This window comes from Contarinia nasturtii, unplaced genomic scaffold (genome assembly GCF_009176525.2).
Source record: "Contarinia nasturtii isolate CC-2019 unplaced genomic scaffold, AAFC_CNas_1.1 Cnas_scaffold_3116, whole genome shotgun sequence".
NCBI lineage: Eukaryota > Metazoa > Arthropoda > Insecta > Diptera > Cecidomyiidae > Contarinia > Contarinia nasturtii.
In genome coordinates this window covers 33,914-46,506 of record NW_022200428.1, presented here as the reverse complement: position 1 = coordinate 46,506, position 12,593 = coordinate 33,914, and the positions used below count along the sequence as shown (strand labels likewise).

Below are 12,593 nucleotides of genomic sequence, written 5' to 3'. Positions count from 1 at the left end.
ACAAATGCATTGCAGAATATGAGAGCGAAGAGACGGTTGATCATGACAGCGTCATTGAGGCGGTCAACAATCAACAGAACTTCTTAGCCGAATTGGTGCATCGACTCGTGGCTCGAATTGATTCTAACTGACGGATTTTAGACGAACACATTGATATTAACCATTTGTTGTGTCATGAAAACGTTTTCATATCGAATGTTTAGACCAACCTTATCTTTCCATTCAATTTTTGAATGAACTATTGAAACATTTTGATAGAAGATAATTGATAAATGAAAGAAATGTAACACTTTCAAAATGAATAAACGCAAATGTGAAATCAAATAGGTTTTATTGCGGATCATTTCGAGCGAATGTCTTCAAATTTGGCACATTTATCATATCATTTGGCTTAATATTGTTTAGACTTATCATGTTTCTTATCATCTTCATTAATCAAATTGTAGATTGTGATTTTCAACCTCTAAACGAAGTGGTCGAAATTAAGTAAAGTCAAAGTTTTTTAAATACTAATTCCATACCTTTGAGCCACTTCACAATAAAATAAAAAAAACATATCGCGAATCAGTTTGGAGTAAATTAATTGGCATTTGTTCTGCGAATAATATTTGTATTAAACTTGGAGAAATATAATATTTAAAATGAAATTATTTATTTCATTGTGTTTGACGCAGTCTATGTATTTCGGATGGATATCCATCCGAGATATTTTAGAATATCTGGATATTCAACGCAACTGCACAGCGCCAGAGCTGTGTGCGTCGCAAATAGAATCTACGGTATGTCGCGACGTATATGTCTATCAAGTGCCGCACGTACACAGTCACACTGTGTCTGTATTTTACGTGTAGCGACATACCGTAGATTATATGTGCGACGCAAACGTCAAATATCAAATATCCAGATATTCTAAAATATCTCGGATGAATATCCATCCGAAATACATAGACTGGTTTGACGTTGTTTGTTTCAATCTATTATGTAAGCAATGAAAGTAGTGGTTTATATAAAACGGCAAAAACGCACGACGGCGATGTTCGAGGTATAAAAAAACATACGTTATTTCGAAATACTATTTATTATGCATTCCTGGGTATTCCGTATGCTGAAAAGCCAATCAATGATTTACGATTTAAGGTACTTGACATTTTTATCTAGAAAAAAGAATGTTTCCACTTCAATATAAGTGTGTACTTCGATGTGATAAAATTTAAAATAATAAAACAAAATTCCGTGAAATTGTCTTCAAATAGGCACCAATACCAATTGCAGCATGGAAACCAAATACATTAGACACAATTGAGTATCGAAATTCATGTATACAACAATCGTTTGCCCTCGGCAATAATGGACCGGAGTCCGAAGATTGCATGTATTTAAATATATTCGTGCCTGGTATTTAATGAGCAAATTTCCTTTGCTTTTGATTTTATTTGCAATAATTAGGAATAAAATACATTTTTCTTTTTTTTTCAAACAGACATTAAAACGAGCAAAAAGTTACCGATCATTTTTTACATTCATGGAGGTCATTATAACAATAACTTCTATTGTTTTAACCCATTTAGCTAACGTACTGTCAGCTCAGCTGATCAGTTAGTTCAATATATTGTCTGCTATTATTATTTTATTTAGGTGGTTATTCGGAAGGTTCTGGCAATGACTTCTTTCACGGGGCCGATTTTTTCATGGAACAAGAAGTGATTTTAGTTACATTTAATTATCGTTTGGGTGCGTTTGGATTTATGTCACTTGGAACAACACATCATTCGGGAAATATGGGCTTGAAAGACCAATATACAGCATTGAAATGGATACATCATAATATCCAAGCGTTTGGTGGAGACGAACAACAAATAACTGTAATGGGTCAAAGTGCTGGTATGACAATATGCATCTTATTTTTATTTTCTTTTCTTGTACTGTAATTTTCATGATTCCCTGACATTTGTGGTGTCCATCAAATGAATGTTAGTAACTGTTAGCAACGGTGGCAACCACGGATCGGCTCGGATCGGTGGTCGGAGTTTTTCGGTGCGAGTGCTCGGACAAAATTTAATACAATATTTTGAACAAAATTGAGAAAAAAATGACATTTAGTTAAAATGGGAATAAAAATAATGAAAAATTCATTCAAGTTTTTGGATTTTTGTGAAAACAAATGTTCATTTTTGTGAAAACTTCCGAACAATACTCCGAAACCCGAACTCCGAAAAAAATCCGATGGCAAATTCATTCCGATGCCGACCATTCTCCGAGCATCTTCGGCTCGGATCGGATCGGCGATCGGTCGGAGTTGCGAACACATTATATCACAACATCAAAATACACTAATTATTTAAAATTATAGAATTTTCTTTTTTTGTATATTACAAAATAGGTGCTGTATCGGCTCATTATCATCTTCTGTTTGAACAATCACGAAAATTGATTCGTGGTGGCATTTTTTTAAGTGGATCTGCATTTCTTTTCCATTCGTATTTAGACGAAAGCAGTCACTTAAAGAAGATGTACGATTTTGCTCATAAATTCAATGCATCAATTCAAAATATGAGTGAATTGGTTGATTTTGTTGAACATGTACCAGCTAAAAAAATCGTTAATTTAACATCACAAAGCACATTTGATCGAACATTGACATCTGATTGGGCACCAGTCATTGAACGTAAGTTTCAATGTATTGAGTTGACACATAACACATTTATTAACTTTTGTTGTTTATTTAGAAAAAACAGCATTTCAGCCCATTTTATTAAAACCACCCAAAGATTTATATGACAGTAATCCAAATAAAATGAATGTCAGCACAATGTTTGGCTTTACAAATTACGTAAGTTTTCAATATTCAATGTTGGGAAGAAATACAGAGTCGGTAGGAGGACTGTGCACAACAGTCTCCTTATAGCGCTCCTCCTCACATATTATTGACCTGAGAAACCGTTTCGGGAAAAAATTGATTGTAAACAGAAGCAATAATTGTAAAGCTCATCTTGCAAGGATTTTATAATTAATAATTCCGTTCTAGTGTGATAAGCTTGATGATGAGCTTATCATTTTAAAAAGAAAGTTTAATACTATATCTCAAATGTTCTCATAGGAAAATATTGGCTTGGTTTGGGCTGATGTTTCAAATACGACTCGTTTGAATAAGTTTCTCGATGAATTTGATTTGGTTTTACCGGTGCATAAATTGAAACCAAACTTCACATCAAATGTGCGTATAATACACAATATATTACAAATATGAAACCAATTTTAATTTTAATTTTATTCACATTTAGTCTTCGTATCGTCAACTATTGAATCGTGTGAAATATCATTATATGTCCAATGTTACCGAAGTAGATGATAGGGCCATGCAATTTGTAAATATGATATCCGATCTCAATATGGTATCACCAATTGATAAAACGGTTAAAACTCAGGCAATGCATTCGAATCGACCAACATTTTATTATCAGTGAGATATTTTTTTTTCATTTCAAAGGTGTGCATTTTAAAACAATTGAAGAAAAATCAACATTTTTTTCTTTATTAGATTTTCAATCGACGCAAAATTGAACTATGCCAAACAAGAAAGTAACATCAAATGGCCTGGAGCAAATCACTTTGATGATTTATGCTATATATTCCGGTAAGAAATACACTAATTGATAGCAATAAAAAATAAACACATTTTAATTGATAGAAGTTGATTTGATCGCACAATTTCAATGCCATATGGACAATAATTGATATTGAATCTTTGTTACATGTAAGATGTCATTCTATCGATTCCGTGTATTATAACATAATGAACACAATGCATGATGATGACAGCAGCAAAATAAGTTACAACACCATTCAGCACATGACACAGATGTTCGCCAATTTTGCTAAGCATGGGTATGTTTCATTCTAGGGGGCAGACACGTGGAATAGGATTAGACTTTTAGTGTAAAGATTCGAGAAATTGCAATGAAATAGCAACTCATGTGGATGGATTCGCGTGGAATAGCGAAACAGTGCATGGAATTTATTGATGGATTAGTGGAATAGTGCGGAAAGCAGAATTAACATTTTTGACGGAAACAGTGCATGGAATAGCAAAAATAGTTTCGATTTCACATTTGTGTTTTTGGATTGGTGGAATAGCTGGATTAGTAATTTATATAGTGGATTCGAAATTTATTCTTAGTGTCTCCCCCTGGGTTTCATTCATATTTTAGAAGAAATTTTATATTAATACACATCCAATTCGAATAGAAGAGTATATTTGCATCGATGAAAATAAAATATAAACCTTGTCATCATTTTCAGACGACCAACGGTCAATGGGAGCCCAATTAGAGGATATAAACCAGTGCAAGGTCATCGCATTAATTTCCTAGACATTACAAATAATGCCATGATACCCGGAGTGTCTCCAAAAAAGGAAAACGTCGCATTTTGGCATCGTATCTTACAAGACGCTGAAGAGCTTGTTCATTTATAATCAGTGTAATTTGGCTCCGAGTGATCGAACTAGTGCCATTTACATTTAATATTTGTGGTTTGATGTAGTTCTGGGCAAATGTAAATTGATCAAACCATCTTTTGACGAACAAATCGTCGTTTAAAGTCAGTAAAGTAGTAACTGTTTAATGAAATATTAATAAAAATCAAATAAAAAACCTTTGTCGAATTGGAAAACGAGTGAAGAAACCCAAAATGTTTGATATCAATTTCGTCAAGCAATTATTTTCATTGAAAATTCGATTAAAACATTTTTTTTACAATTAAAAATATCATTTTATATCAGTGAGACCCAATCGATTGTTGTCCTTATCAAATATGACGGTCAATTTTCGAAGGAATGGATCGCTTAGCAAATAATCAGCAAACTGATATTACACGTCCATTCTCGTAAGCCCGATATTGCAAACAGTCTAAATCTAGGGGCTTAATTCAAAATTTTCAATGACTGAATTCTATAATAATATCTAAATTAACTGACTTTTTCTGCAAACGAATGAATTCCGGTGAATTCTATGGCGATTTCATTCAAATATGTGAAATAGTGGTGAATAGTTTCTGCTGGCAATTACTGCAATATTTATATTTTGTGTAACAAAATTGTAAATGTTTTTTATATTTTTTTTAATATAAATTAATTTTATTTTCAATTTTGAGCGATTTTCTATCGAAAACAATCGGAAATATTGAAAAACCTTCACTTTATTAATTTGACACATTTCATTCTATTCACACGAATTCACCGAACTCATCAATAACCACTCGATTCAAAAGTGTGAATTTACGTGAATTCCTGTGAATTTTTTTGCCGTATTAAGCCCCTAGGTCTAAATCAAAAGAGAAAAATTATTCAGTGAAAATTTATATTATTAAAACACCCCTCCCCCATGGTGCAAGTTGATCTTCGCATGATATTACATAATTTTTGGAATGTTCATCAAACCGAGCCCCGATTTTATCGGCGATTGTATCCAATTCGTCTGGTTGACCGCCAATCAAAGCCATTCCAGTGTCGAATAAGGCCTGATATTGTTACTTTTCCGCACACACCTAGTGTGAAAGGGGAAAGTATTGCAATGGGTCAAAATTTACAAAACCTCAAAAACATGTTTTCTGGACGTTTCTGATGTCAGAGAACCCGAATCAGGCCGTTTTGAGCATGGTTGTTGTGGGTCTGTTCCACGTCGTACGTTGTACGTTGAACGTTGTCCGCCGTACGCAAAATTTGTTAACACAATAACTCTCCCCCCAAAAAAGTTATTTAAAATCTGACTTCACGGGATGATTGGGGGTCCAGAGGAATAGAAATCATCAGACTTTGAGCGACTTTGGTTGATGGAAAAAGAATTCATGCCTGGAGTGATACCTATGAAAGAGAGTCCAATTTTCGTCCAAAAGTCATACTTATCCGAATCCGAGGTTGGTTTTGAGATACAATCAATTTTTGTCACAGTTTCCTTGAAAAAATCACAAAAAATTGAATTTTTGTATGGGAGCCATGTCTGTATGCTACCTTAATGACGTGAAACTTTGCACAGTCTATTTTTTACACAAAAAATAACATTCTGAAAGTTTGAAGAGATTTCAATCAAAATGAGGGGTACCTCCCATACAACATTTTCAGTTTTTGGCTCAAAGGCTGAGGTACTCTTAATTTTGGTTGAAATTTCTCCAAACCCTCCGAATGTTATTTTTTTGTGAAAAAATAACCTGTGCAAAGTTTCACACCATTAAGGTAGCATACAGACATGGCTCCCATACAAAAATCCAAATTTTTTGTGACTTTAGTTATGAAAAATGTTTAAAAAATAATTTTTATGGCAAAATTAACGTCAGACATATTTTTATAGCGCTTTGTTAGAAAATAGAATACTTTCAAATTTCATACAAATGAGTTCATCATGATAGTGTGGAAAATCTTTTCTCGAGTACCTCTGCTATTAAATTAAAGAATATTTCGTTACCAAAGTTGAAACATATTTTTTGGTCTCGAACTTTACGCCGCTTGAAAGGCTTGAAAAATCGAACGAAAATTATTTTCAACTTTCTTAATAAAATACGCAACTACCACCGTGCGGAAAAGTTCGTCTTACTCCCGTAAGACTCTTTATTTTTTATTGTTGGAAAGTGTGAGTTTGTTAACACCATCCGCTGTATTCACTTCGATTTTCGACATTGATATTTGCCAGAAACCGGTCACCGTCAGTGGTTTCCAGTAATTTAGTTCAACATCACATCCACCAATTATAAATTCGCCACCCGGTTTGTCGTTCAATTCATGTAATTTGATGCAAAACATTCGCCGTTTTATTTGACCTTGTTTGTATAAATTGTCAAGTGGTGTAGATAGTGGATCTGTAGCTGAAATACGACCCCATCCAAAACCAAATGTACCATCGAATGGATAATTGTATGAATCGAATGGTTCATAGAGAGCTCCACCGATTATTTGATCTTTGATTGTTAATCCGGCGAACTTGAATGAAATAACAATGAAATGGTGAGTGTAATGAAGACTTATGATAACATATAGAAGAAATGAAAAAAAAGATTCGTCTTCAAAAGAGCCAGAAACACTTTCTTCTTCATCTATACTTTTACTTGAGCTCTTTGTTGCCTTCGCGCCTTATTTGAAGACAAATCGTAATTTTATGGCAACTTGAAAGAATCGCCGCCGTTAAATCACTACCTAAACGGTTTCCAAAGCCCTGAGTCCACTCAATCCACCCGTTTTGTAACTTAAACTGAATGTACATTGTACGTGAACCGAGAGCTGGCTTATACGTCCACGATGCATTTGCGTTATATTGGTGAATTCAATCTACAATAAGAGTGGCAATTTTTAGTAAGTTCCTTCGTCATGATGACAAATAAATGTTTTAAGACAACATTTCAATATATACAAGCCGAAGACAGTACTCAACTGCATAAAGTAGGATCTTGACAATTCACGGACGGTACCCATAGATCCGATGAGCCCGTGTCCAAATTCATGACAAAATTTTGTGACGGAGTGCCGACAGTAATGTGGAAACCATAGTGAAGCTACATAAATCCCCAAAGATATGCAAAAGAGAAAACAATCTTTTGAAACGAGCGAATTCAACTCAGAAAATAACGCACATTTCTATCATTTCTTAGTATAGTTTTGACTCTTTTTGGGTCCGTTGCTTCGCGTCGATTTCGTGAGTGTCTCATTGGCACTAATGGAACTCCAATGAGAAAAACAAATACCCAAAAAAAAAGAACAAAAATATTTTATTCAAAGGTGAAGTCATTCATCATCAAGTCATTCACCTTATGAAATCATTCGATTCCTTTAAATTTTCGATTGCTATCGTAATTTCTCTACTAACATGTGTTAGGTTAGTTTTGAGACTAAATTCAGGCGTTTATTGCGCTACATAAACAAAAATAAAAATATCAACCAATACACATAGGAGACTTAACGGGACTCCTACTCTACTGTCAAACACAATTTGCACAAAAATTTCCATTGACGATGGCGTACAAATTGGATTTACGAAAAAGTGTCTCAAATGGTTTTGGACAGCTAAGTTCAAAACAAATTCAGCATGTGTCTAAAGATGAACCAATCTCTCTTCGAACCATGTATCGTGTTTCATGGACTTAATATGAATATAAAGATTCTAGAGAATGCAAAAAGTACGGTCGTATTCCCAATTTAATTTCAAATGTCGTACAAATGAGTTCATCATGATAGTGTGAAAAATCTTTTGCGAGTACTTCTGCTATTAAATTAAAGAATATTTCGATGCCGAATATATATACGAGGGTCACTATTTAAGTTTTTTCAAAAACATATATAAGACAATGGGGTTTCATCGAAAATGGTTTTATTGTTTTTCAAAATATTCGCCATGATGATCAATACACTTTTGCATTCGCTCGAACCATTTGTCATAGCATTCATGCCGCTCCAAAAGTGATATCTCCAAAACGTGTGTTTTGAACGCATCAACTGCTTCTTCGGGCGATGAAAATCGTTGACCACGCAGTTTATTCTTCACGCTCGGGAATAAAAAGAAATCGTTGGGTGCCAAATCAGGACTGTACGGCGGATGACCCATTAAATCGATCTTTTGACCGGTCAAATAATCGACTGTTTGATGAGATGTGTGAGAGCTCGCATTATCATGATGAAGAATTATTTTGTGACGGCGGTTGTTTTTTCTTATTTCATCAAACACTTCGGGCAAACAAATGGTGGTGTACCAATCAGAATTGACGGTCTTACGAGCCTCTAGTGGAACTGTTGCCACATGACCACTTATCGCGAAAAAACAGGCGACCATTTGCTTCGCAACACTTCGAGCTCGAACAACTTTTGTTGGGTTATCTTCACTTTGAAAGACCCATACAGTCGACTGCTGTTTAGTTTCGGGCTCATACGCGTAGATCCATGATTCGTCACCAGTGACGATAAAATACACGGATTTTGAAACACCACGATTGAATTTCTTGAGCATTTGTTTACACCAATCGACACGAGCCTTTTTTTGAGCGATTGTCAAATTATGTGGCATCCAACGAGAGCAAATCTTTCTGACAGCTAAATGTTCATGTAAAATCTTAAATACGCTGGTCGCACTAATGCCCAGGGATGCCTCAATCTCGTTATATGTTACATGACGATCTTCCATTATCATATTTCTGACAGCATCGATGTTTTCTGGTACAACAACTGATTTTGGACGACCTTCGCGGAACTCGTCGATGAGCGATAGGCGACCGCGCTTGAATTCGTTGTACCAATTATAAATTGTCCGAAGACTTGGTACTTCATCGCCAAAGGCCAAATGAAGTTGATCAAAACACTGTTGTTGTGATACACCCAATCGAAAGTGGAAAAAAATAATCGCTCGAAAATTTTCACGAGTAAAATTCATTTTTTGGCTGAGACGCAATTTACATGTTACGGTAAACAATACAAATAACGAATGACAAAACGTTCTGAGAACGTTTATGCTACAAAATGTTAAACTTAACGAATATGAAAATGGTTTGCATCGGGCAATACTAAAACATACATATTGAAGAAACTTAAATAGTCGCCTACGTAGAATACGTTCGTGCGAAAAAGTTCGTCTTACTCCTGTAAGACTCTTTATCTAATATTGGATTCGGAGATAATGGTGTCTTCTTGTAACAAAATTAAAGTACAAATATGCCGTGATCAAGACACACTCGAGACGAAGACTACAATTCTTTCTTTCTTTTTTTTCTTTAATTTTCTCTTTTTTTCTGCTAGTGGAAGACGAAGAGCCCAGTCAAAGTTGTGTTGATCAAAATACTGTGCGCTTCTCTCAATTTATAAAAACAAAATAATTTCGATGCATTCTTCTTTTGTTTTAAACAAATTGTTTCTCTCTTAATTAAAAGAAATCAAAAGCAAAAATAAAATGTCTTACATCCGTAATGTGAATTTATGCATTCATTACGTATCTTTTACCGTAAATATGAATTCATGAGAAAACTGAATCTGATATAAGTTTTGCGATACAAATAATTTTTGTTAGACTTTTCAATGCCTGTATGATATCGTTATCATGTGAAAATTTGCAGAGGTTATTTTTTTTCACAAAGAGCTAACATTCTGAAAGTTTGAAGAAATTTCAATACAATTGAGTGGTACCTTCCATACAAAATGTTCGTTTTTGAGCAAAAAATCCAAAATTTTGTTCGGGAGGTACCCCTATTATCCACTGAAATCTCTTCAAACCCTCGGAATTTTATTTTTGTGTGAAAAAAATAACCTGTGCAAAGTTTCAGCTCATTACGATATCATACAAAAATCCAATTTTTCTGGAATTTTTGTATGAAAAGTTTGTCGAAAAATATTTGTATCGCAAGACTAACGTCATATTCGGTTTTCTCGTATACATTAAATATCACTTTTGGAAGAGAAATTAAATTTTTCCCATGGATGCCCATGGGCATCACACCAGACATGACACGTCACTCTATCAACCAAAGTCATTCAAAATCTAATGGTTTCTATTCCTCGGCACCCCCAATCATTCTGTGAAGTCAGATTTTGAATTACTTTTCTTATTTGAAAGTTATCGTGTTGACAAATTGTACAGGGTACAGGGTACGGACATACATTCGGAAACAAAAAAAACGCTAGATTCGTGTTCCCTGGCCCCAAAAACACCCTGAAAACACATTTTTGATGGGTGTTAATTTTTTCGACCGATTCCAATAGTTTACTTTACACACTAGGTGTGTGCGGAAAAGTAAAATATCGTCGATTCTAACGAATTACGTCGAATAATTGAAATGAATTTTGTTAACACATGTAAACACATTGTTGAAACATACTGAGTTCTGTGTAACACGTGTATCACTCAAATTGGCACAACTTACAGCGTTTATTACACTGCAATAACAAATACCAAAATATCAAACAATGCACATGGCACGTTTATCAGTACCTCAAGACTACTATCAAACTCAATTCGACGAAATACATCCATTCGCAATGTCGTACAAATTGGATTTACGAAAAAGTGTCTCAAATGGTTTTGGAAAGCTAAGTTCAAAACAAATTCTGCAAGTGACCAAAGATGAATCAATCTGTCTTCGAACCATGTATCGTGTTTCATGGACTTAATATGAATATAAAGATTCTAGAAAAAGCCAAAAGTCCGGTCGTATTCCCAATTTAAATGCTCAAACCCTTCAACATTGTCACCAAGTGCTAAAAATCGGGTTGGTCAAGCAAATATTCAGTTTTGGTGATTTTTATGGTTACAGCACATCCAAATTTGAACCAAAACAATAGATCTAGACACGATCATTAGTAATCAGCAAAATAAGTTACGAAAAAATTTCAAAGGGTGTCAAAAATTGGGTGTTTACTTCACCTCATGTTGCACTGAAAAATTCATCATTTTGGACGGTGAAACATTCAGCGCTATATCGAACCACGGATCAAGTGCAAGTGGTTTCTTTCGCATTGATTATGTTAGGGCACTACTATATAAAGCTAGAGACGTCGACAAACCGAACTTCGATAAAGTGGCGTTTGTATGGTAGGATCTTCTTTGGAAGGTGTTTTAGAGCCATTATTCGAAAATTTAGTGCTGAAACGGAGGGTTAAACCTACATTACTTGCTCCATTATCAACCAAATATTATTGAAATCGATAGAATTCCTTGAAAACTATCGGATTAAAGACAAAATTGTGTTTTGCAAGCAGAAAAAACCACAATAAGGGCTCACTTCTTGAAAAATAGCATTTCCATGAAAAAAGGACCATTTTTAAAAATTCACAAAAAGACACCAAATTATTTATTACTCGTCTGTTTTTGGATTTATGTTATAGGCGAAGGTCCAAAATACTTGAAACGAGCAACATTTGGTTGGATGGATTGAGAGAAAGTTGAAAGAAATGGACAAATCGGTTGTCCAGATCATAGTTTTGATGGTTCGACGCATACTGAGAAAAATCGAAGACAATGGCCCGTTCAATGTAAAGTGAATGTGCTATTCGATAGCCTATGAATAAAGGTTTATACCAATAAAAATGAATTTAATATTGTGTGTTTTTTGTTCAAATGGCGGACGTCTGAATTTAGTCTCAAAACTAACCTAACACATGTTAAAATGTTAAATACACCACTGAACACTTGAACAATGATCATGAATCGAAACATTTCTAATATAACTTATAGCAGAATACAACATCTACTTAGTACACGAGTAAAATCCGCAAACAAGTATGAAAACACAATAAAAGACAATAAGAGAGTTGATGTTGATCTGAGAACTTATCAAAAGGAATGCAACACTTTTATACGGGCATCTGACTCAATTCACATCGAATCTCTAAACACGCAATCGTGCCAATCAATTATTATGGATTCAATCACTTTGATTGTTTTAAACCGAAATTGCATTCAAATTCAGTTCCAGTTCACATCTACATAGTTTGTAAATAAAGTGAATTAGTTCGGTTTCAAAACATAATACAAACAACTGCCAGAAGAAGAATAACTTTAATTGGTATAAATTGGATGAACGCACTGTTGACACATTTTTTGGGACGATTAGAGCACGTGAACATTGCAAAA

General features: G+C 34.4%; 2 protein-coding genes across 2 annotated transcripts; one reads left to right on the top strand and one right to left on the bottom strand.

Moving 5' to 3' along the window:
* The first annotated feature begins 512 nt into the window (after positions 1-512).
* Positions 513-4,683, top strand: LOC116349722 (venom carboxylesterase-6-like). The gene is made up of 12 exons (XM_031781286.1): positions 513-663; positions 953-1,137; positions 1,254-1,395; positions 1,481-1,528; positions 1,636-1,881; positions 2,381-2,665; positions 2,727-2,830; positions 3,098-3,214; positions 3,282-3,460; positions 3,539-3,634; positions 3,760-3,885; positions 4,300-4,683. Exons 1-12 carry the CDS (start codon positions 642-644, stop codon positions 4,472-4,474), a joined length of 1,725 nt encoding a protein of 574 aa, XP_031637146.1. The 5' UTR covers positions 513-641; the 3' UTR covers positions 4,475-4,683.
* Positions 4,684-6,601: 1,918 nt separating this feature from the next.
* LOC116349678 (rhizopuspepsin-like) lies at positions 6,602-12,176 on the bottom strand. The gene is made up of 5 exons (XM_031781224.1): positions 12,112-12,176; positions 10,840-10,897; positions 7,419-7,539; positions 7,070-7,119; positions 6,602-6,970 (listed from the first exon to the last, which is right to left on the bottom strand). Exons 1-5 carry the CDS (start codon positions 12,174-12,176, stop codon positions 6,602-6,604), a joined length of 663 nt encoding a protein of 220 aa, XP_031637084.1.
* Positions 12,177-12,593: the final 417 nt, after the last annotated feature.